The sequence below is a fragment of the Mchenga conophoros genome, linkage group LG16, assembly GCF_057382185.1.
Source record: "Mchenga conophoros isolate Kocher_MC1m ecotype Shallow Benthic linkage group LG16, M_conophoros_male_GT1.1, whole genome shotgun sequence".
In the NCBI taxonomy this organism is placed as follows: domain Eukaryota; kingdom Metazoa; phylum Chordata; class Actinopteri; order Cichliformes; family Cichlidae; genus Mchenga; species Mchenga conophoros.
In genome coordinates this window covers 19,115,095-19,140,407 of record NC_140541.1, presented here as the reverse complement: position 1 = coordinate 19,140,407, position 25,313 = coordinate 19,115,095, and the positions used below count along the sequence as shown (strand labels likewise).

The window sequence follows — 25,313 nt, the reverse complement described above, 5'->3', positions numbered from 1 at the left end:
AGACACTGCAGGCTGCAGCCAAATGTGCCAGACTGATACTTGTGTGCTGCAAATCCAAAACCTCTGCTTAAAGTTTGAGTCATGGTGTGGCTCTTTGTATCAGATTGACTTGAGACAAAACTATTATACCACAAATATGTCATACTTTCTACAAAGTCGTATTTCAAAAAGCAAACTAGACAGCTGCACCACCTTTCTGTAGCTGTCTAGATTGCAGTATCTGACTAGCTCATGCTGCGCTTGTGGTTGATGCTCGCAGCGTTGTCGTGAGCTGTGAGATCTTGTTGTTGTTACAGATAAAGAAGGTGAAGCTTCTTTGGGAAGATGGTAAAATGTTGCTCAGTGCAGCATTTAAAGCCTCAATCTAAACTTGGTGTGCTCATAATCATTTCTATTTTTTTTACATGAGAAAATATGTGAAGATATTTTCTGGAGTCTGAGAGCCAAAGTCCTCTGATTTCTTACGCTTCCTTCCATTCTTGTCTGCCTAACCGATTCAGGGTCCTGAGGGAGTGGAGGGAGGGTTTTTGGAGACTATCCCAGCTACCATAGTTCGAATCAAGGGGTACACCCTGTACAGGTTGTTAGCCTGTCGCAGAGCTAACACAGAGAGACAGACAACCATTCACATTCACACCAATGGGCAATTAAAAATCACCAGTTAAACTAACGTCACTAACTACATGTCTTTGAACTGTGGGAGTAAGCTGGAGTAAGGATTTCTTAGGCTGTATGATAAAATGTTCAAGTTGAAGGTTATAGTGCTGGATAAAAGAAGAGTAGCTAAGCCTCACACCTGACTTGCTGTATCCATAAAATATTTAATTCATTCCCATGGCTTTGTCCATAAACTGTATATAAAAGATGGCCATGGCTTCTGTCTTCAGAAAGTGTCTTAAACAAACATTCATGTTTATGTCTGTGGGTGAAAAACAACATGTGGTGATCTCTAGGCTGTGTCGTCATATAGTCCCTTTCATGTGATCACCAGTAACTGATACGGTTGTCACTGGGGCAGGTAAGTGGAACGGGTTAATGTATACTAGTTAATGGAACTATATCCACCCACCATAATGCATACTGCACACCAGCGAGTTTATTTCCTCCATTTATCTCCTTCACAAAGCGACCAGCAGATGAGCCTTGTTTAGACTGCATCGAGCGATTGGAAGTACCGTAATTAGTGACCTTAAGTGGATGGATATGAGCTCAGCAGTTAAAGCAATGTTAACCTTTGTGTGACTTTTGTTTTCCTTAAAATTTCCTCTTTAGGACTAAATTTATAGTAATGTGTTCAAGACTTTCTTTGTGAAATGGCTTCCTGTCGCTTCTCCCTCTTCACCCTGCCCTCCCTTTACAGCAACACGCACACAAAGCTCTAGTGAAACCAGAAGTTTAGGAGAGGACATAAAGTCAATGTCTCTTCAAATGGTCAGTTTTATTCACCTCTGTTTTAATATAATGGATTTAATTTAAGTGGAGTGCAGAACATAGATTTGGAAGATGGTGGCATGAAGCTTTAGGAAGGCAAAATAAACTTGATATGAGCCGAGTAATAACAATATGTCATGCATTAATATTCTTCACCCTCACATGTCTGACTTAACAGTTATTTTTTAAATATTTGAATATTCTCTTAACACAATGGGCCTAAAATCACACAAAAGACATAAAATCTGGCTAAATAAAGTCTATAGTTTTGTTCTTTGTAACAGCTTTTTACCATATTGAAACAGATTTAAACAAACAATGAACTGATTTCTTGCAGAAGGGTTAGTGATAGATTTTATTTTGATACAGTCTTTTCTTGTAATTTTACCAGTTTGGAAATATCTCATACTTGCAGTCCCTAATATTTCAAGCTTCATCTCTCTGTTAATGAGACATATGAATGAGCTGGGGCTAAAAATACATAATGTGCTTGCAGTTTCCTAGAAAGCCTGGAAACTTGAAATCCTTTTTTTTTAGTTGTTATTCTCCGCCTCTGTAGGGAACCCTCTTTGCCTCTTAAACAACGTCTCTCTGCATTGTTCATTTACTCATATTTTCACAGATGTCTTAAAGAATTATGGAGATTCACACATCAAACTGTCGTCCTTTAAAGCGCGAGTCATATTGTGTTTAAGATTGGTGCACAATTACATTCAGATTAACTGCTGATGCCTGAGGTGCTGAAACAAAGCTCCTCCATGCTGCTGCACTGAATGTCTGATCTCTGTAGTGCAGTGTTGTGCGGGGTTTCCCTCCCTCCCACTCACTGATGGCGCTCTCATCCAAAGCTCTCCAAACGCATGCTGCTTGCCCGTTTGGTATGCAGCCTATAGCCCCGCGTGGCCTCAGAGATGCACCGCATCCTTGTTCAATCACAGCAGCAGCAAGGCAATCAGTAGGCAACCTGTCCAAACAACAACCCCGCGGATGTGGGAGGGGAGGGGAAAAGCATCTCGACAGCAGAAATGTAATTTGGAGGCAGTGCTGAGGGAAAGGGCTCAGTTGAGTAATAGATTGCTGGTCAGGGAGTGATGCCTCACTGTCGCCCTCCATAAACCTTGAATGTGTGGACACATGCCTCTGTGGGCGCTGCAGTGGGATGATGGGACACTTGAACCTAAACACAGAGTACAAACACTGAAAATGCCCCTTTTTTATTTAAAGTTGTATCCTTATCTTAGTGTTTCACAGCACTCAGCATGCTGACCGGGATGTGCCAGTGAAGAAAATCCACCCAGCACGGTGTACATGTAACACAGGCATTAATTAAATTCATTGTTGACATTTCGTGCACATTACGGTGTTTAATCATAACTATTTTAACCAGCTGCAGTGACGTGAATGGATGTGAGGAATTAATGGAAATGTGCAATAAACCTGGGCTGTGAAATGACTGCAGAGTTATGAATGCTGAATGGAAAACTACTGATTAAAAAGCGCTATATGTTTGAAAACCAACAAATGGGGTATTACAGAGTTGAATGACTGTTATTTATCATTTAATTATTTGGCATTTTGCTTCTAAAATGTGTTCTAGTTAAATGGAAATCAACTGGATTTGAGCTTTAGAGTTAAATCTTGATATTTGGATGCTAGGAGTCGACTTAATCTTCCTAAAATCGATGTGACATGCTGTTAAACTCTATTAGTAAAGTAACTTTTTGACAATGGAGCCAATAATCAAAAGAATTGGGACTCCTAATAAAGGCTAGCTGCTAAGCTCTAAGCGAATAGACTTTTGTTTCCAGTAAGCGCAGGTTTGGAAAACATAAAGCTGAATCTGAAGTCAATGTTTACCTGCTGCTGAAGAAAAAGGCGAGGTTTTATATTTCATCTGGTCAACAAGGACTTTTATCAGAATGAGACAGGAGGTCACTGCCTTTATGTCGTCATAACAGACGGAGACTCACAGGTGTAGGATTATAACATAGTCCTCGTTGCTGTGTACATTTGAATCATGTAATCCTGAACATTAATCAGAAGTTTCGGTTAAATTTTCCGCCGACCTCACCCATATTTGTCGACAAGGGCAAAGTCCGTATTGGTTTTGTTGGTTCTGAGAAATGCAGTTGTGTTTTTGTTTTGTGTCTTTAGTAGTCCTCTTCTTACATTAAGGTCAGATCATGTTGGAGTTTTTAATTCATTTGAGCTCATTAATTAGCTGTTTTAGTTCCTCCAATGACGTTACAGTTCATTGACTCACATTTTTATATGTCGCAACACATCCAGTGCAGCGTGATTTCGAAAGTTGCATAAGTTAGAGATTATTGAAGATTTATAAATATTTGACTAATAATTTGTAGACTTCAGAGATCATTTGCTAACACATAGTTAACCTTGGCTCACTTTCAAATCCATGCAGCTGGAGATTTACGTGGGTGTGAATGTTGGTTTGTCTACTGAATTAAATACAGAAATAGTTCTTCATAGACCCTCCTGATATAATACTGGAAATGTGTTGGTGAGCAGGCTTTGAAAGGCTTCTAGTTGTTCTTCAAGCTGCCTGCTAATTACAGTAGCCTGCTTATGAGCAGAACCTAGCTCACATTAGGTTAGTATGCTGGGCCCTGATCACACATGCCTAGAGACTGGTTGGCAACCACCTGGCAACCACTTGTTGCTAGGATAAAAACAGTATTCCAATCCTTCCTGACTGATGTCAGTCGCTGTTAAATTGACTGCTAAAGCCCTAATTGTGTAGGCTCTAGAGACCAGTTTGTGAACCACTACTAACCATGGGACACTAGAAAAAAGTTGCATTTCCCAATCTGTAGTTGGCAAGTGTTTGCTGGAGGTTGCTGGCAGTTAGGCGAAATTTTCACAAAAGGCTAAATGGCGGTACACCAAAAATCTACTTGTGATTGCTTTGGTTGCTGGCAGATTGCCGTCATCACCTGTAGTTTGTATAGAAAACGCCAACTACTCTCCAACCAATCGCTAAGTGCTAGTGCAATGCGAACCTGAAATGACAGTTTGCAGTTAAAGTAAAAGTTACATGTTTGGAAATGCGTTCATTTTAAGTGAAAGCACAGCTCGAGTCTTTGTTTCCAGTTTACGTATCAAGTTTTGTTACTGCTTGGTCTTTACAGCTGTTTGCAGGCAAATTGCCATCTTCCATGCAAATTACAGGCGACTGTGGGAGTCTGTTAGTGACCACAGCAATCACAAAGATTTTTCTCTTTGTGCCCTGTTTCACCTAGCAACAGACAGTAACCTCTAGGGACCGCTTTCCAACAAGTCGAGGACTACACTTTTTCCCACGTAACTGAGGCTTTAGACCTTGAGAACTTTGAGTGACTGTAAATCTATAATCTATAAGAAGTCTTCTAATAGAAGATCCCCAGTCCAAACCAAGAAGGAAAACGAAACTCTTTGGGGTTGCATCAGCAAGTTTAGCTGCTGTTAAAAATCTGCCAAATCAAAGTTCCCAGTCTTGTGTCTTGAATTTTTGTACTAATTTGAAGTCTCCCATTCCTTCTGGCAGCTTTAGTCTTGCTTTATAAGAGTGCAAAGTGATGTTTCACAACATGACACCCTTTCGTAAAAATGACTAATCCACAAATTAAGCACAATTAAAGCAATATAAGGCATGAACAAACCTGTTAGCTGCTTCTTTGGTAACGCTTTCTAATTGCGAGTTGGAGGGGCATCTTTGAACTTCAAAACAAAACCTTTTTCCAGCCTATGTGAGAAATCAGTAATTGTCTGTGGTTGCTCTGAAATGCAGAGCAGGATGCCCTTTCTGTCAAAACGTCCTGTGCTCTAAATATTGGTTGCTGAATGCTAATTATTTTGCAGAAGCAGTTGTTTTGGCTCCTAGCCTGGATTTTCCACAAGCATGTGGGATGCCAGGAGCTGGCATATAGAACAGAAAATGTTTTGTTCCATTTCAGATGAATGTATGTCATGGCCATTAACAACATAATCCTTAGGAAAATTATAAATGCATGCTCTAACACGTTATGGGGATAAATAACATCCAGAAGTGCTTTAAATCCGGAGGATTCAGGTCCCACCTGTCTGTCTAAACAGCAGTTTGTCTTTGCTAGAAGATCTTTATTCATCGATCTGCTGTGGAGGCTCTGCCAGCCCAGACGCTTAACACTGAATTTCATTGTGCATCTGTCTAGATTTTCCAGCTATGCTAATGTACCAGCATACAGCGCAATAAAGCCGAAATGATGCAGGGCTTATCATACGAATTTTCATAATCCATTAGCATCTGCCCAGCCTTAAATTACACATGCTGTTCAGTTGTTACGCTGTGATTAATACTAATGCTGCTATGAACATGTACGCACGCATGCATGCAGAGGATCTCCCTTCTGTCCATTAGCTTGTAGTGTCTTGAAAAGATGAAGGAAAGTACAATTTGGTTGGACTGGAGTGTTATGAAATAGTCAACCATGTTAGTGAAGGGAGCTGGTTTAACCCGAACATTTCTCTCACTCCTCTCCTCTCGAAGAAGAAGCAGCAGTGGCAGCAGAAACTGGGTTAATGAGATCCTGCCTCAATCTAAAAGCTCTTGTCTCTTGTTCTTTAAGTGTTTGCGCACTGGCAGCATGCAAATCTATTACATATCTGACTATGTAAAGTTTTCTCGAAACATAAAGACAACATTTTTAAATCTTAGTTTAATCTGTTCTTTAAAATCTGCCTCCCCTCATCAGAGGGTATGATGGCAAAGAGTAAAAGATTTCAGACTCTCTGCAGTGAAAATCTTTGTTTATCCAACAAACAGACTTCCTGCACTTGAACCGTCTCACAGTTTCTAAACAGTGCCAGATTTGAGGAACAGGCGCCAGACTGTGGCTTCAGTTCTGGACAATTTTACTGCTGCTTTTCAGTCCTGCCAGAATAAACTGGCAGCTTTCACACTGCAGAAATGAGAGCAGCTGATCATACTGAAGACTGAAGGACCAAATGGCATCTCTGTCACTGGCCACGCAGAATCTAAGGAAACAAATGTAATAATACAGGTTAAATCATTATTTTGATTTACATCAGAGGCCTGTCTTATTTCAGCAGGTGTTTTACACGTCTGCTGGTGTAGTTGTGAGAACCATTTTCTAAATTAAGTCTTGTAAGTGGGTATACATTTTGTCATCATGCACTTTTATAAAGCAAGAGAAGTACAAACAGATCAATTTGCAGATGTAATTCAGTGTTGTAGGCTTTGCAGTGTTTGCAGCTGTTGGTTCTTGGTTTTACCCTTAAAAAACATCATATCTTGTTGATTTCAGTCACTCTGAGGTCATTCTAGGGGAAAGCTGAATTCTTTTTGTCAATGTGATGCTGCAGATTGATTCAGACCTGGCAGTAACAATTTCAATTACAATGTGAGATTCTTGTCAGAGTTTCATTCTGAGTCTGTGCTGCTCATATAACATCTTCCATTGTTCATATGGGCTGTCTTCTGTAATATGACTGCTAGCTGCATTGTCTTGACACGGTGTATTATTGCTTACAGTGCATTGTGTGCAGCCCACACACTATAAACCAACCCTTTTCCCTCTCGTCTTGTTGTTTACCTTCAAATGTCTTAACTGTTCAGTACACCGTTCACTGTAAACATGACAGCTCTTTTTGTATCCTCTTGTATAAGACAAGACCTCAAAACCCATATCAGCTTCAGTGTAGATTACCAAACAAAACTGCAGTTACTCCAACAATTACAAAGCACTCCATCTTCGTTCCTGCATGAATCAGATGGAGGAAGTGAGTCATCAAGCTGAACGAGAATTCCTATTGGGTTTGGTTGGCCTGTGGGACTCCAGATGCAGTGCGGCGCTGGCCGAACAGCTGAAGCAAAAACCTAGCTGTGGTAGGCCAGTGTCAGCCTAAAAGCAAATCTGGCAAACCATAAGGTGACTTGGGAGGGGAACATGATACAGTGTACAGTGGAATACTTTGAGGATTCCCAGGAAAAGGGGATGGCTTGCACATCACTGGGGAAAATCTCACTGAGGTAGTTAAACCACTCCTCATAGCAGGGCCCCCTGGGGCCTGAAGTTCTAGATGCTGTGGTCTGTCTGCATGGAGGTCTGAGGTGGTGGTGCCTATTTTTAACAAGTGGTGCTGGAGGTATGGTAGAATTACAGAGGGGGCCATACTCCTCAGCCTCCCTGGAAAGGAAGGCCAGGGTATTGGGTAGGAGAGTCTGTCCATTAGTCAAACCTTGGATCAGGAGGAACAATATGGTTTCTTGTCCTGATTGCCAAACGCTGGAGGAGCTCTTAGTTTTAGGCAACAGTAATCACAATGCTGAGGAGATGAGGAGAAGAAAGGTCCTTTGTTTTAGTTTGATTTGTATTTCTCTCACAAACCGCTGTGTTTTAAGGCATTCTGTACTCCAAACAAGGCTTTTGGGGTCAGAACACTTGGTGTGCATTAAAGGTAAAAACCTGGTGTACGTATCTTTCCCTTTGAAGTCCAGATGGGCTTTTCTCTTCCTGGAAGTCTTTTATTTTACCAGCAACACCTAACAGCACAGCACAATAATCACGACCAATTTTCTGGCTCTGTCTCTTCTGCAGTTTCTCTGCTGGTTTGTTTTGGAGGATAAACAGCCTTTTCCTGAGCTCACGCTGCCCTTTTCCTCTTAATTAGCAGGTGAAATGACACAAGCAACCTTTCAGCACAAGGACAAGCAGCCTTCAGATAAGAGTGATGCCCGAGAGTTCAGTGAAGGTGAAAAGAAGAAAAAAAATGGAAGGAGTGCAGGGAGATTAAGAGAGCACAGCTAACGGGGGTTGAGAGAGGGGGTGGGATAAGACTTTTTTTTTTTTTTTTTTTTTAGAGGAACTGTCTATGCTGGTTTGTTTTTCCTATTTTCTGCTCCATTGAGCCTGGCAGGGAACTGTGGAGGCCTGCAGGCTTGATAGGTCATTACAGAGGACGGCTCTGCTGCGAGTGTAATGTTACAGCGGCTGTGACATGTGTGCTTCATGGCTGTAAGGGCAGCACTTTAAATGTTGGTCAAGGCTTGGTAGCAAATGTGTTAAACATCGGTGGCTTGTATCTTAACTGTGAAAGACAGCCATGGAGGAAATCTCTTTTTTTCTTTTCAGTAACTCAAGAAAGGAATTTTTTTTCCAAATATTATTCACAAAAAAATCTGAAATATCAAAAATCTAAATTTCAAACTCAAGTTTTTCTTTTATTATCTGTATATTTTATGCATTCTAGGTAGCGTTTTAGCAATTTAGCTGGTGTCTACTAACATAATGTAATATATAAACTATACACATTTCTGACATGCTCTCACTCAAAGCTTAAGCTGTTAAATGAAGGATGGAAAAACATCATAACAAAAAGTAAGCTTACCACTTCTTTAAAAAAAAAAATGTAATATGACTTGTCCTGCTGGTATTTGAACCACAAAATGGACTTCTCGTTTGTCTGTTTGAACAAAATGCTGCCACAATGTCAATTTCCTTCTTAAGTGTCATTGAGTTTGGAGCTGACTCAGAGTAAACATTCACTAAGCTAACAGTCACTTTAAGTTTGAGTGAACTCTGGTTTCTCAGCAGTAGTTTGTTCCTCCTGCTGCCAAAGATAATGGCTGAGTCCTGAAAGACAATTGATGTTGGGTTAGCTCTTCTTACCCAAGTAACTCTGACAGCAGTCGGATCAAAGAGAAATTGGTCAGAGAGTAAACATTAGAGCAGGTAACCGTTCATCTCCAGCCCTAGTATAAAGCGGCAGAAGATGGAAAATCTCATATAAACTCTATAAACACTAGACAACTTTATTAGCTATACCTTGCTAGTACTCAGTCAGACCCCATTTTGCCTTCAGAGCTGTCCTAAATCTTTGTGATACAGATTCAACACGGTCCTGGAAACACTTCTCAGAGACTTTGGTCTATAGTGACATCATAGCATCACACACTGGCTGCAGATTTGTCTGCTGCACATCCATTACTTGATGTCAGGTCAAAGATGCTTTACTGAATTGAGATCTGCTACTAAATGGAGGCTATTTGAGTAAAATGAACTCATTTTTATGTCCAAGAAACCAATTTTAGATGATCTGAGCTTTGTGACATGGTGCGTTATCCTGCTGGAAGCAGTCATCAGAAAATGGGTACGCTGTGGTCATAAAAGAAACAATCGCACACACCATTACATCACCACCAGCTTGAACCATCGATACAAGGCAGGATTGAGCTATGCTTTTTTTTTTTTTGTTGTTGTTTTTGAAAACTTCTTACCCTATCTGCCCCTTCTCACTCTACCAGCACTTAACACTACAATCTACCTCAAGGTTCAGAAATGATCTTCTTCATCTACGTTGTAATGCGTGGTTATTCGAGTTACTGTCAGCTTGAAGTCATCTGGCAAATCTCCTCTTATCCTTGGCATCAACAAGGCATTTTCTCCTCGAGAACTACAGCTCACTAGATATTTTCTGTTTTTCAAACCATTCACTGTAAACTTCAGAGACGCTTGTGTGGAAAATCCCAACAGATCAGCAGTTTATGAAATAATCAGATCAGCTCATCTGTCACCAATAAAGTCAATTAAATCAACTTTCTTCCCCATTCTTATGCTCAGTTTGAACTTCAGGGGGTTACTTTTACCATACAATGATACATACATTGAGTTACTGCCATGTGATTGGTTGATTAGATATTTGTGAAGCAGGTGAACATGTGCACCTAACAAACTGGCTATTGAGTGTTTGTACCCGCTTTAAACATCCTCCTCTCCCACAAATCCAAAATAATATTTGGAAGGTTGCAGGTATCAGGTTCTTTGAAGTGAACTACTTTTTACAATACATTTTTGATGAGGTCTTAATCAACAAGCGTTTATAATTGTTCCAAACTGTGCAAACGTGGAGGGGAGAGGGGTTGTTCCCCATTTATAGGAAAAATGTTACAAATTTTGGGACGTGAGTATAAGAGAGATTTATCCAACTGCTATTACAAACAAAATATCCTGAGCAAAAACCTCCTGAGTGTCTATAGCTCAGGAGGGTAGAGCAGGTTGTGTACTAATTGGAAGGTCAATGCTTGATCCTTGGCTCCTCCACCAGTGACAATGTTAGAAAACCCTGAGGCGAGATACTGAACCCTAAGTCACTCCTGTTGCATATGTCGGATGTACGAGTGTGTGAATATTAGCTTAAAGCTAAGAAGAAAGTGCTTGTATGAATGTAGATGAATGAGGCATCTAGTAAAAGACTCTCTGTGTGCTCAAATTGAGTAGAAAACTGCTATATAAGCACCAGTCCATTTACCATTTACAGATGTTCTTACTGGGACACTAAGTGTGGATTAATTAACCACTATCTTATTGGCAGGTTCTTGACATATTGCTCACACTGCATGGTAACAAGCTGCCAAGGCCTTTAACAGCTTACTGAGATACAGTGTCAAGGGCAGTGATTTTTTTTCCCTCCAACATTTATCACTGGAAAAGCGCTGGAAAAACGTCTGCAAAGCCAACATTAGTGGAAACAGACTGCTGCAAACATGTAACAACAAAACAAACAAATTAAGTATTTCGCCTGGTGTGACGGTGGGGTTATCCGTGGGCGGGGGAGCTATCTTGGAATAATGAAGCTTGAACAAATGAGTTTTTCTAAAGCTTTTCCTCAGCAGGCAGCTTTGAATGCTCTCACACAGGGCGAGACGCAGTGATCGGATAGCTCAGCTAGCAGTCATCCTTTCTTTGAAGACGTTTGTTAGACTGCACTCAGCAGCCAACAAGAAGTTCAAACAAAACCCGTTTTTTTTTTCTCTCAGACACAGGTGGTCACAACTTTTAGGGATGTTGCAGGAATCCTTTAAAGTTACTCCCCCCAGTTCTGTTTTTGGGAAGGTGCTTATAGTATTTGGGGATGGAAAGAGGCTGGAGATGAAAGCAAATGTGAAAAGCACCTCATTTGAAGCAAACTGGCAGCTTGCATCCAACAGTCTTCTGAAACAGCCAGACTCGAACAATTATGATCACACAGCGGTTGACTGGCTGTTTGGAGATGAGACACTAAAACTCCCTCGTGGTTCCACAGAGCTACTTCTGCCACACTTTGTGGTTGTAGACTAGTGTAATGTTTGTTTGTTTTTTATTCCTTTTTTTTAAACGATCATCATGTGTCACCTCTCTGTGATTGCAGCTTTGACTGTGGTGGTTTGAAGCACCTTTAAAGCACTTTTGCCTTCAGATACGTGAACAAAGTCACCCCACTCTAATCTTCCGTCCAGGAAAGATGACTCGTAGACAGCCAATCGAGGAAAGATATCGCAAAGTTTGGCTGCCGTTCTCCTATATATGTCTTTCTGCTGCATGTTGGCATCACCTTCTTCGCAGACAAAAGGCCAAATCAGGCGACGACAGAGTGTTAGTCACTGTTATGCAAAGTGTCAGGCTTGATGGAGGTGGGTTATTCATATCGGCACCTAATGCTGCTTCATTACCTTTAAGCCAACCAAGTAATTAAGGTTTTAAATTGGATTCCAGTTGACAAACCGTGGTGAGCCGTGTTTCGGGAGAGTTATTGATATGCAGGGAGTTCAGGGAATGAATTGATGAGCGAGGAGTGAAGGAAATTCACGCTGACAGCAGGTTTTCGCTGATTGGCAGTGACACGAACAGTGTGTCTGACAGACCTCCAGGCTGAGAGAAAGGGTCATTAGTGCACTGCAGATATATTATCCACCCTGAGGTGTGTGTGTGTTAGAGTCTAAGCAAGAGACTAAAAAAGAGAAATCTACGAATGCTTTCCAGTCGGACAAACACGTCATGTATTGTTGCTGGTGTGATTTTTGTCCTCACCCAAATCCACCTCACATCTCTTCCCAGAAACCTCTCCACTCTGCTCCAGCGTGCCACATCTCATCTCGAGCTTTCCGGTGAAGACGCAGCCTGCCTATTGATTTCACCCCACTGTGAACACTGGTTCACATCCGATAGCAGGAAGTAGATTACATGGTGGGGAGATGCACGGCTGAGATAGCAGGATAAATCTTATTTCCGCCCTCAGATAAGATGGTTGAGCTGGAAACCATTCTGAACATGCTTATGGATTGTTGTCTGTATCTGCACAGCAGAAAGCAATAAAGTAAGAGTCTGTGCGCTAACTGCTTTATAAAGAGCTTCTCAGTCTGAAGACTCTCCGCTGGTAAATTATGTTGTCCTGAGCCTGGCTTTTATGTGCAGTCGTCTATCTCAAGAGGTTTGTGCTTCATCTCATTCTGACGCTTAGAGAAGTAATTGAATTTTATGTCTGAGTGTAGATTTGTCATCATTGTGAGATCGGTTGTAAAAGTATGTGGGTTAAAAAAAACTGTTTGACTCACAGGTGCAAAAGATCAGAAGCAAACGGTGTACAGGAAGCAGGCTGAGGCAGAATCCAAAGCACATGCAAGATTAAAGAAACACAAGAGCTGAGGCACAGAGTCGGTCTGATCAGGCTACTAAAACTAGAAGAGCCTTTGTAAAGTATTAAGGAATTATCCAAAAACCTACAGGTTTCTTTCTTAGCACAAAATCAGTTTGATAGTTTTTGTCCTGCTGACACTGTAAAGATTTATCCAGCAAGACACAAGTCAACATCGTGGCATCAATTTTATTTTTATTTTTTTTAAATAAATAAAAGTATCTGAGCATTTTAAATGGAACCACAGCAAGCCCATTTGAGTCATACCTTCAATTTGTAGTTGTACTTAGATGGATGTGTGTGGCAGTGCCGAGAATTGCTTTCCTGTTAAAATGCTCCAGCTCTGGTTGAGCAACACGTTTTGGACATTATCTTCAAGCACTCTCTTTATATGATGCAGTATTTATTGTTAAATCGATGACTGGAAGCAGGCCCGAGGCAGTGAAGTAGCCCCAAACCGCATTCTGATCACCGTGCTTCAAGGCTGGTTGGAGGCTCTCCTGAAAAGCTTTCTTTGGTTTGCACGAAACACGTCTGCACTAACTGTGCAAAAACAAAAAAACAACTCTGTGTCCATAGCACATTACTCTAATAGAGCTGCTCTTTGTCTTCATGGTCATTGGCCAATAGTCTTTTATGCACTGATGTTTGCTCTAATACCAGATGCTTTTTGTCTGGCACACCTCCCATATAGGATCTGATTTTACACGTGATGACTATTGTTGCGTCTTTACCTTACAAGATAAAACACACCTTGAGGGGTTTGTTTTTAGTAACATCATTTTTGCACCAAATGGCCTGTTCCTATTGGTTGGCAGCTGTTCAAAATTAGATGAGCATATTGCAGTAAAATATTTTATTTCATGTTATTAGGAGATCTTTTCAAATCCCCTGCTAGGATCATATTCATTCCCAACCTTTTCTTCTAAAGGCGTCTGAGAATCCTTTTAATTTGATCTGACCCTACGTGACCTTTTTCATAATCACTCAAGACTTTTGTACAGTGCTGTGATTTAATGGATGTGAAGTTGTGATAAATGTGACTAATTACCAAGATGACGTTGAAGTTTAATTTTAAGCGTAAGTTGTTTATCGTGCTCATCTGTTAGCACTTTATCAAAAGGATCTTTGATTATCTAAATATGCTCAACAGACGCGTGCCGACTGTAAAGATTTCCACTCTGAAAACAAAAGCGTTTGAATGATGGCAATAAATTGAGAATCTATCAATAATCTGTCGGTTAAATGGGGTGTAATTACATTCTGTATTTGTTTGCTCTTTCAAGCAGGTCTGCTGTATTGGTGCAGTCTGCATGGTAACATAAGCAGCGTTTATGAGTCAGAAATGTGTTTTTGCAGTACTGTCAATATAACACGAACATGACAAACGCGCAAGTGAGGGGTGGTGATTAAAAATGTGTGCGTAAACAGGTGTACTGTACCTGGGGGAAAGAGGCACTTGCTATCCAAAGAAAACAGGAATTTGCTCTGTCATATTCTCTGGTGTTTGCAGTGGCAAGGCGTAAGCAGCTGTGAAGTGTGTTATTATTGACCTTGGATGGTGAATAATTGATGCTTCCTACACTTAGAGGAAGTCTGCCCTTGTGTGTTTGTGTTTGCTCCACATAAAGACCCCGTGTTGTTTGTCTGAATCCGGCAGAAGGTGGTCTGCGGCTGTGTCAAGCGACCCGCTGTTTAATGGTCATCAGGGATGATCTCTGTTATTCATCATCACTACCGAGTCCGACTGCATTAATGATTCAGCATCCTGTGAATCGCCGCAGGAGGATTCAGAAGCTATACATTAAAACAAAAGAGTTGAGCCACAGTACAATCTGCCAGTTTTTATCCTGGGGAGAACTTCCCCGACTGACTGACTGTTATAAATGAAGCTGTCTGATACATAGAGCTGGAAATCTTTAAACTTTATTAGGTGATACAGACTCTCAGTTCTTGTAAACACTTCTTTGGGCGATATATATTGCTGTGCCTGGGGACGTTATCTAGAAAAACCTGTGCCTCCCAGGAGATGAAGAATCTGCTGATTAAAGGTGAAGGGATAACTCTTTAAGGAAAAACTGATCTCTCGAGTCAAAGATCTAAGCTGCTTCTTGCTGCAATAACATGTCTAACGCTGTCGAAGCCGGTGAATTTTCAGTTTGAAGAAGTCAGCGTGACCCACATTTTCTACATAAACACACTATATAATGTTCTCACAACCTCACTCATCCCGCTAGAACTCTCTCACAGAAATGCTTTGTGCAAGGCTTTCAAGGTTTATAATCCAATATGATTTATCGAATTGCAGCAAAACCTTATATCCATCTAACGCATATCTGGCATTGAGAGCTATAATTAAAAATATACTGCAGTGAACAGTAGCTAATGCTATTTCTGTGGTGCTGACATTAAGGACTCTGCTGCGCTACTGTTTTCGTTTCACACCTTCTCTCCATAGAAGTCAGACTCTATGTGCTGTCTGATGAAAGGACGGCAGTGTTTTATTTTGTTATTTCCGTATTTTATTTGTTTGCTGTTTTAAAGAAAATCCACTGGTTTATTGTTTTTTTTTTATCCTTAGTGACAACGCCAGCTGTGTTTGTTAATGTTGGGGAGTTTAATTGGCTATGATGGATGGAACATAACAGTTAAGCTGAAGCAAAATGCTCCCTTGGAGTCATTCTGAGCTGCTGCATCATTATTTCACAAGTAACAGAGATGAATGAACTGTACATCAGTGCCTTCTTTCCTTGTCAGACTCCAGGGTGGGGGGGCACACATAAAATATTACAGAGGGCTGCTCCTGGTCTTTGGGATGCACTGAACCCTAGTTGTAAGGTTAACTGTCTGTAGCACATGACCATGTAAAGAAAATTGGAAAGCTAGCATTTGGCTCAATTTGTGGCAGTGATTGCTTTTATGTACACCCACCTGACATTATATTAGGTACACCTTTCTAATACCAGGTTGAATCCCCTTTTTTGCTTTCAGAACTGCAGAGTTCGTCATAGCACAGATGCAACAGGTTGCACGAAACATTCCTCAGGGATTTTGGATTTCATCGTCATGCTCAAGAAACCAGTTTGAGGTGATTTGAGGTTTGAGACATGGCTATTGTTGCGTTTTCAGTTTCACCCCAGTTCTTTTTATTCCTCAGTTCTCCAGAGACGACACCGGAACTTAGTAGTTATTTCACAAAACCTTTATCTTCAGTCACTCATGCACCTTCCAGAAGTGGAGAGAATTCCTCTGCAGATCTCAACTTCTTTGTCTGGTACAACGAGTTTTATACAAGCGACCCCCCACACCCCCCATCGTAAAACCCACACGGTGTGTTGTAAACCTAAAACACTGTGTTTGTGTATGTATGTGCGAGCAAGTGAGTGCCTGCGTGTCCTCGTACCTCTGTGTGTTGTGTGTGTGTGAATGTGTGTGTGGGTGTGTGTGTTTTAACAGTGTGTGTCTGTATATGTGACTTCCTGCTGGTCATAAAGTCATCTCCTCCCACCCCCAAGTCACAGCAAACTAAGATCCCCACTCGGGTATCCCTTGGGGAATCTCCACTGAGCTGTTGGCTTCTTGTTGTCTTACTCTTACAGCTAAGGATGAGGAGGGTCTCCTGCAAACCTACTTCTAAGTTGTGACAGTTATGAGCCTTTATTACATTCAGGGACAAAGGTAACAGAGTTTTCCTCTCTTTCCTATCTGTTCCATATAGTCCTAGCATCCCCCAACTGTGGCTTCCTATTTCCTTTTATGACTGGCAGATCAAATTCTGATCCTACCATTTGAATGTCACAGCAGGAATCAAGAGTTATCAGACCAGTTTTCCAATGCTAGTGAGCCTGTGTGAGTTGCGGCCTCAGATTCCTGTTCTTAGGTGACAGGAGCAGCGCCTGGTGTGGTCTTCTGTTATTGTAGCCCATCTGTTTCAAGTTTCAACATGTGGTGCTCAGACCAGCCTGTCTGGCACTAACAACCACATCATGGTCAAAGGTTCTTTTTCTTCATTCTGATGCTCAGTTTTAACTTCAGCAGGTTGTCTTGATCATGCCTACAGGCCCAAATTCATTGAGCTGCCTTCATGTTATTGGCTAATTAGATTAGCCAGCAAACCAACGGCGGTTTTCTTCTTGAACTCATGGGAGACTGGGCCATTTTTGCCCAGTCTCTTTCTTATTGTTGAATCATGAACTCTGACCTTAACTGAAACATGTAAGTGGTTTTTTAATGTTTTTCTGGGTTCGTTTTTTTGACTTCCTGGATGAGTCGTCCATGTGCTCTTAAAGTAATTTCTTTAGGCCGGCAGCTCCTGTGAAGCATTACCACTTTTCCAAATTTTCTCCATTTGTGGAAAATGGCTGTCATTGTGGTTCAGTTTAGTCCCAAAGCCTTAGAAATGGCTTGTAACCCTTTCCAGACTGGCTTTTTTTTCTCAGGTGTTTCCGTTTTGTTTTGTTTTTTTATGAGTGAAGTAAAAAGTGTTTGTTAAAGAAGATCATTACTGTAATTAAATGTAGAAAATAATGAGCATCTCTAACCTGACTGCAAGATTATTGGATATGACTAATGTTTGGCTTATTTCTGCCACATCAGTTTGATTATAATTTGATGATTTTGCATATAGATTTATTCTGTTGTTTATAAACTGCAATAACGATTTCAACCACATTAGCAGTCAGTATTAAATAATCGCATATGTATTTTTTCCCATCATTTCCTGAGTGTGCAGAGTTGAATGCCTCCCTCACTAACTGCTTTATGAGTAAGCACTGATGTGGGTGTACCCGGTGAAATATTGTGTTGTTTGCAACATGCAGTAATGCTCAAATAACAAAATAATAGTCATGAAGTCTTCCAGTTAAACCAGTCACGGTGTGTGTATAGAGTTTCATTCAGCAGCATATTGGAGCTCGAGACTACTTGAATTTAGTTCAGTTTTTATTTATTTTTTCTGCAAATCTTAAAGTGCTAAACAACTGGGGAGAACAGATGTTTATTTTAATCAGAGCAGCAAAACAATGTGAGCAGAGGGTACAGCAACCATTACAAACAAAACATGAAAGACACGAGGGAGATGGTGACTGATATTTCATATTTCATCCCCGTCTTCTCTCCGGACCCAAGATGACTGGATCTCAGTGTGGGGGGGGGAGGAAAAGAAAGTTCAGAGGCATTTAGAATCATTTATTTAAAAGCCACACAGCAGCAGGATGTGACGCTGAATCAAGTTGAGCTACAGTGCCTGTACTCCTCACAGTGAAGAAACAGTGCAGCAATGCAGCTCATTGATGTGTTTTTAATTGTCTTTAGGCTCTGTTACATATGAATGTATTAAAGGACTCTGGATAAAAGCGTAGCACGGGTACCGAGGATCACTCAGTGTTGGTTTTGGTCTTTAGAGGGGAATCTGTGACAGTAAGGAAAATATAACACATCAACAATATCAACAAGCCCATCGTTCAGAGGCTGACAGACATACTGTGTCTGACTCATCCTGTTTTTCCCCTTGGAAGGTTTCCTTTCTGAGAGAAAAGAGCTGAAATTAAAATACCGACGCTTTTCTACCAGCGTCCTGTGGCCTTGGACTTTGAATTATTCCATCCGGCCGCTGAATGCTCAGTTCATGTTTGTTGCATGTTCATTTCTCACTCATATCTATTTTGCTCTTCTGCCAAGTGGAGCCCACCTGCGACCTTTAATTGGCAGATTGATTCTGCTATTTGTAAGCTCGACCACCTGCAGAAAAGACCAGACTGACAGCTGGTGAAATGCCACAGAGTTGCAAAACACAAGGAAGACCGCAGTGTGGCTTTGTGGCCAGATGTCCTTGATAGAGCACAGAGTCGGTGACAAACAATCCATTACATGCTTGGATTGTGAACAGTGCAAAATATGAAAACCACCGCTGTGCAGCGAGTGATCGAAACAGTGAGTCACCGTACTTTCCTCGAAGCAACGTTTATTAGCGCAGAGCTGAGCAGCCAGTGTGTTTCTTCCACTCGGATCCCAGAGTTTCACTGCCTCCTCACTCGTGTTTACTCAGGGCAGAGCGGTAGCGGGAATGTGTGTTGTGTGTACTCAGGGAGGGCTGCATCAGGATACCAGCCCTACAGTAGCACACACAAGCGGACACACAGTGCAGTGCCTGTGACTATAACATGACAGGAGCTTAGATAAATATTAGTTTTGCTTTATTTATCTTGTTGACCAACTATTGTTCGTGAGTGGACTGTACGTCAGAAGGGTCATGTGACATAGGCTGTGTTGTTCTGCTCCGTATTTTTTTTATCTGATGCACAAAACTAAACCCAAACACTACCACAATCATAACAGAAATTTTCAGTATTTGCAAAATTATTGTGTTGATTTAAAAACAAGCAAGATCCCTTGGCAACAATGATGATTATGACCTTTATGAGTTTTTTTTTTCTTTTTTCATTTTTTAATGGCCCGTAATAATCCCCTTGTAACTGCATCTTATTTTCTGTTCTTGCTTCTATCCATGCAGAAGTAGAAATCCTTGTAATTTTCATTAGATCAGTCAGTTAGAGGATCACATGAAGTGTGAATTAGCTGATGCAGAGATAAAACGTCTTCTGCTAGTTTCCAGATTTTCCACTTTCATGCCACCAGAAGCTACAAGCTAACATATATTTTGTCAACCCTGTAATGCCAAGTGTATCATGAATTCTTGTGAGTTGTTGAGGCTGAAATGCTGAATATAGCAAATATGATACAAAATAAAACTAGTACATGTATAAGAATATTTTTTTATTATTTTAAATATAAATGTAAATAATAATAAGTAAATAATCCAACATGTATTGAATAGATAAGGAAGTAGAAACATGTAATTATACAGCAGATTTTAAATCAAAGTGTGTAAAGTTAAAAATAAAAGTACATTTAAAAAAGTTCTTAAAAAGCTTAGACCTCAGGATGGTCGAGTGATTGGGAAGCGACGATCTTGAGGGAGTTTATGGCTAGAGGTTATCTACCACATGCACGTGAAAAACATTTAAAGGCTTTAAATTCAAACTGTACCAGTTTACACTGGATTCTGTCATACCCAGGGAACCAGTGCAAGGCTGCTGTATTGTCCTTTTTGGTAATCAGTTATTGGACTAATTGTATATGTAGGAAATGACTGACTGACTCCAATATACAGTGCATTCACATCAGACATTTCTAGATGTAAAAAAGCATGAATAACCTTTTGCAGATCAGAAGGTTTTAAAAGAGAATTTAGTCTGGATGTTGTTCTGAGCTTTAAGAAGAAGCCCACTGAATCTCACAACGCTTCTTGATTCTCAGGCGTTTTCTTCAGCTTCAACTTGAGGATGAATATCTCGGCAGCTGTTATTCGTCCTTTCTCGTCTCATTGAGCCGTATCACAAGGTCACGTCTCTGCTTTAGGACCAGATACAATGAAAGACCTATGTTATTCCTGCCATCTTCAGATGTACTACATTAGCATGCTAACATCCCCAAATTAAACAATAAGCATGCTAATGCTTGTTCTTCCTTGGCTTTAAGCACAAGCTAGAAGTATGGCTGCAGAGGCTCAACCCAATCCAGGATTTCTGGGACAGATACCCATTTTTGGCAAGTAAAAGATCTCATATGGAAGCTTGTTTCCACCACTGAAAAACGAAAAAGTGGGGGTTTATCTCAAAATTGTAAAATCAGTAACTCAAAATACGTCAGAATTTTAAAGTATTCTCCCAATATCTAATTATTTACTGCGATTTTTACATTAGTAAGTTGAAATTTTGACTTATGGATAGTAAAGCTTTTTACTATTTACCATTTTTATTTAATTATTTATTTTCCCAGTGACAGAAACAAGCTTCCATACATTCTTGATATATCTGAGCCAACTTTGACTTTTCATCACTAGCTGCTTAGCTGCATTTGCTCCAAACAGCAGAGTTGTAGCATAGACACTATGTGTCAAGCTGTCCTAAACATATTTTTCTTCATCATATTCACTATAAAACTGCTGCTCTAATGTCTGCACTGATATTGTTATCAGTATCACTGACAGGTTCATATCATCCTAAAATATTTGCCAGCCCATATATGAGCAGTTTTTCTTGTTCCAAGTGAAATCACACATTAAGTTAATAGCTGATAAAAGGCAAATCTGAATTCAACTGCTTGAATCATTTAAATTCTAAGGTATCTTTTATTATTCTCTTTATCAAATCCCCAGCTGACGTCTAAAAGGTGAAGCAGTATCTCTTCACAGGTTACAATGCAGCTGGAGTTCAGCTTAAAATGCCATAATTGCTGATGTCAAGATGTGCCTTTGGCTGCAAATGAAGCTGTGATGAAGTCTGCCGGTTCATTAGTGCTAATTCATGTAAAGTGAAAGGAAGAGGGAAGAGAAGAAAGGACGAGGATGAAAGAGACAGTAATGAGTAAGGACTGAAGGAGACTGGTGTGGGCCTGGGCGGATCTCTCCAAGCCGTCAAATTTGGTTTCCCGACTTAATTCACGCAAGCACAGACAGAATTTTGTCCTCATTCCACCCCATATACATTAGTATGTCATCTTTGTGGTTGCTTTTATTGTGCACAATATTCTTAGCAGTTTATTTGATCAGGCACTGCAGCGAGACGGAGAATATTCTCTGTGTGTTCAGATACTTTCAGACACATCAGAAGAAATCAAAGCCACTCAGGGTTTCCTTAGCACAGGAAGGATTGGCATTTTCACTCATTTACACTTTTCCTTGTGGACCTCTTATCATAATCAGGACTGCTTTAGCTCAGATGGTGCAGCTATTAGTTGTAGGGTTAGTGGTTTGTTTCCTAGCTCCTCCTCATCATCTTCCTGTCTGTCTGTAAGTCTTCAGCTTTTTTTTCCCCGGTTGTTTTTCTGATTAAAAATTCAAAAACTTCAAAGCACAGATCAAAACAACATACGAGGGAGACTAGATAAAAGAGCTAAATTATATAAAAGTGTTGGAACAAGACACTGCTAAACTCCAACCTGCTGCTCTTTGAGGCTGCACCAACAAACACAAATGTTTTAAACGAAATAATAGTATCAGCGTGTGCAAATGCAAACCATGAAAGAGATGATGTTTGGTCATTTCAGCTTTTTGATTTGGTCTGGTTTTGGTAGGATGTTACCATGGTAATATTTACTGATGGGATTGTAGCACAGAGGGCCAATCATGTGAGAGGGTAATCACGGGCAGCAGGAGAGGAGAGGGCAGGTTGATCACACAGACTGAAATTGTTTCATATTCCTGTAGCTTTGTAGCATCAACCTTCTTTTATTTATATTTTTAAAGTTGTTGTTGTACTTTTTGAGTGCCTTAGGTGTTTTTATTTATTAATATAGTGGCTCTGCTAGAACTTTTATTGTAGGTTTAAGAGCTGCGGAGATGAATAACCGTTAGCTGCTGCAGAAGAATGCAGTGAACTGTATTGATTTTAAATACAGTTCACTGCAAATGATCGGTCCTGCCTTTTAGCAAGTTTATAACACTGCAGAGTTGGTTTGCAGACAGATTGTTTTGGTTAATGTTTGGCTTTCAGTATTGGGTATTTCAGTCTTTTGTAAAACTGATTATAGTTTAGCAATTCTGACTCTGTTTTTAGTGCTGTGGCTGGTTGTGTCCTCTGGTGATGTTCCCTTATGTTCGGTGCTGATATTGTCTGTGCTGCTGCATTTAATTAGTGTCATTTGAAGAGTAATTTGGTTTACATTTCACGAAGACGATAATCCCAGTGCTCCATCACTGGGTAGTTAGCTTCCAGCCTTTAGGATGGTTTTGTTTCTTCTTCTTTTTTCTTAATGCCTTAACAAATGGTGGTTTTGTGGCTGATGACCCACACTGACTGCTGCGACCTTTTCATGGAAGCCCTTATGTCTTGATTCACCTGTGATACAAAAAAGTGCTTATTACTGCCGGTACAAAAGCAAGCTGCCTCGTGACGGTGCTAGAGGTTAAAATAAAGTTGTGCTAATTAAAGCAATATATTCAATAACTGTTGAAACATGTCAGTAAAAAACATAAATGTGGAAGTTTATGTTTAAAATATTTAACAGTACCAACATTACAATTTATGTATGGACAAGAAAGTCACCCATCTGCACATGGACTGCACAAGGGTCCAGATCTGTTGTTGAGAAATCTCTCTCCAGTCCTGAGTGAGTGCATTGATAATTGATGAACGTGTCCCAGGTATGTTGCGCAGGACACATATCGGGACTAAATGGTGGCTGACAAAGTGTCTGGATATGCTCCTGATCCAGAGAGACCTGCACTGCTCTGTCAGCAGGGAGGGCAGCTATTGTTCTGGTGAAACAGCCGCAGGGTGGGTGCTGCTGCAAGAATAGCACAAGTACAGGTTGGAGCACCTGATCTCAGCACCTCTGTGCACTCAGATTTCCACCAAGAATAATCACATCATACATGGTGCTCTCGTGGACATGCAAGGCTGCAGCAGCACCTCAGAAACATCACCATGTGAGCTCCTTTGTGTTCAGTAGACAAATTTATCAAAGGCACTGTTGACTCAAACCAATCAACCTTATCAGAAAACTACTCACAGAGTCTATTTTTGTTTCTGTAAGATTAGATTAAATGATATCCTGAGAAATGACTTTACAGTACAACAAAGATTTGAAAGCTTATTTCACAAAATAACACTTATAACACCTGTATGTACTATAGTGTATATAATCCTGTGTGTATGATTGTTCCCATCTGCGTTATAGATATCTGCATTTCTTAGCAGACTGAGCAATACTGCCATCTCTGTGGCTGTGTCAGGTTATATAAAAGCCGTTGCCATGAAGCTAGGTGGTTTGGTTTGCAGGTGTGCAGATAATTAGTACAAGTCTTGTCGGGAATTTCACGGAAAGATAGAGCTTTGCTAATGTAAGCTCAGCAGCAGCGCTCTGAATGTCAGGCTCAGCTCCTAATTGGGAGGTTGTTAAGCTGCTGTGGAGCCGTCAAATGTCTACCAATTACTTGTGCTTCCACTTGTAATACAGAAAATCATTGTCTTATTTTAATTAATGCTTTTCAAACTGGTCTGAAGACAGGTATATTAACCAGGATCAAACAGGACTTTTTACCTCGAAGCCGTGATGATTTATAAAGTTATTATTGCCAGATGTATGTTAGTGACTTTTCTTTGTGTCTGCTTGACCTTGTCTAGGTCTCCAGGGAGTTCCAGCTTTCCCTCCCCCCAAAATAAAATCAAATAAAAGAAGAAGTTCTGGAGAGACCCTGGGAGCTTTGAATTCATACCTTTCCAGCACTAAAAGAACAAGATGAACACCGCAGGATGATGTAGTTCTTGCTGACGCCCTCCATGCAACGTATTCCCCTGGCTGACATAACTGGATAACTGGTGACCGTGGGATCAATGGAGCAATCTGGGAAGGATCTGAACCTCTCCTTTCTGCTGGAACATGAACGAGAAATGATCCTGAAGGTGCTGCAGAAAGACGAGAAGCTGAGGAAAAGAGAGGAGAAGAGGATTCGGTGAGGACTTCCACGTCACCATTTAAACTCACCGTCATCACGTTTATTTTTCTTAGTGTCCTGTGACATTCTTGTGTTTCTGTCCCGCAGGAGGCTGAAGAATGAGCTGCTGGAGGTCAAACAAAAGGGTTTCATCCGGCCACATGATTTGGGAGCCCGACAGTGCACTCGCTGCCTCAAGACTCTGGGCCTGATCTTCGACCGGGGCGATCTCTGCGAGGAGTGCCAGTCTCGAATCTGCAGCAGCTGCCGTATTGTGAACCCCAGAACACGCGAGTGGAGATGTACCTTCTGTGACAAGCTCACGTAAGTGTGACATCTGAAGGGGGACCAGAGCAGCGTTCAAGCTTTTCTTTGTACTAAAGATGATTAATTGCACCACATCTGCCTCCATTCATCTGTGAGGGTGCCCTGGGGTTTCACTGCTGTGATCTACAGGGCTTAAAAGAGAAAAAAGCACTGCTGGTCTGTGTAGATCTATCATGTTCAAAAGTTAAATGAGCTAACATGTGAGGACTAAACAGATACAACATTATGCAACATCTTTCTCTGACACTTACCTTTTCTTTCTAATCAGGATTGTCCTTAGTTTCTCTTGAACTTACCCTGCACTATTGCCACATTTAGAGTTTTTCTGGCCTCTAAAATTTGCAGGGTTTTTGTTTATTTGTTTGTTTTTAGCTGTAAAGCCTCGTTTTTCAGCTGGTTGTTTTACTGTAGTGTGATTGATCAGGTGCTGTGAGCTCTGTTTGGAACCATAAATCTTCCCATCTCTGCTCTGACAAGCCACTGTCCCTGACTGTCGCACACCTGGACAGTGAAAAAAGCCAGCAACCGTGAGCCGTCACCAGCCTTGGCTCCTGTGTAGTGATATTTTGAATCAGGGATTTTTAAACTGGTACCGTACGTACAACATTTG

General features: G+C 40.8%; 1 protein-coding gene across 3 annotated transcripts in view; it reads left to right on the top strand.

The window, feature by feature from the left end:
* sytl5 (synaptotagmin-like 5) overlaps window positions 1-25,313 on the top strand; it is a 45,597-nt gene that overhangs the window by 2,374 nt on the left and 17,910 nt on the right. For all 3 annotated transcript variants that reach the window (XM_085249722.1, XM_085249723.1, XM_085249721.1), the window contains exons 2-3: window positions 24,066-24,394; window positions 24,485-24,700. In XM_085249722.1, coding sequence (XP_085105848.1) covers window positions 24,276-24,394; window positions 24,485-24,700 — 335 coding nt within the window. In that variant the 5' untranslated portion in view covers window positions 24,066-24,275. The remainder of the gene's footprint in view (window positions 1-24,065; window positions 24,395-24,484; window positions 24,701-25,313) is intronic.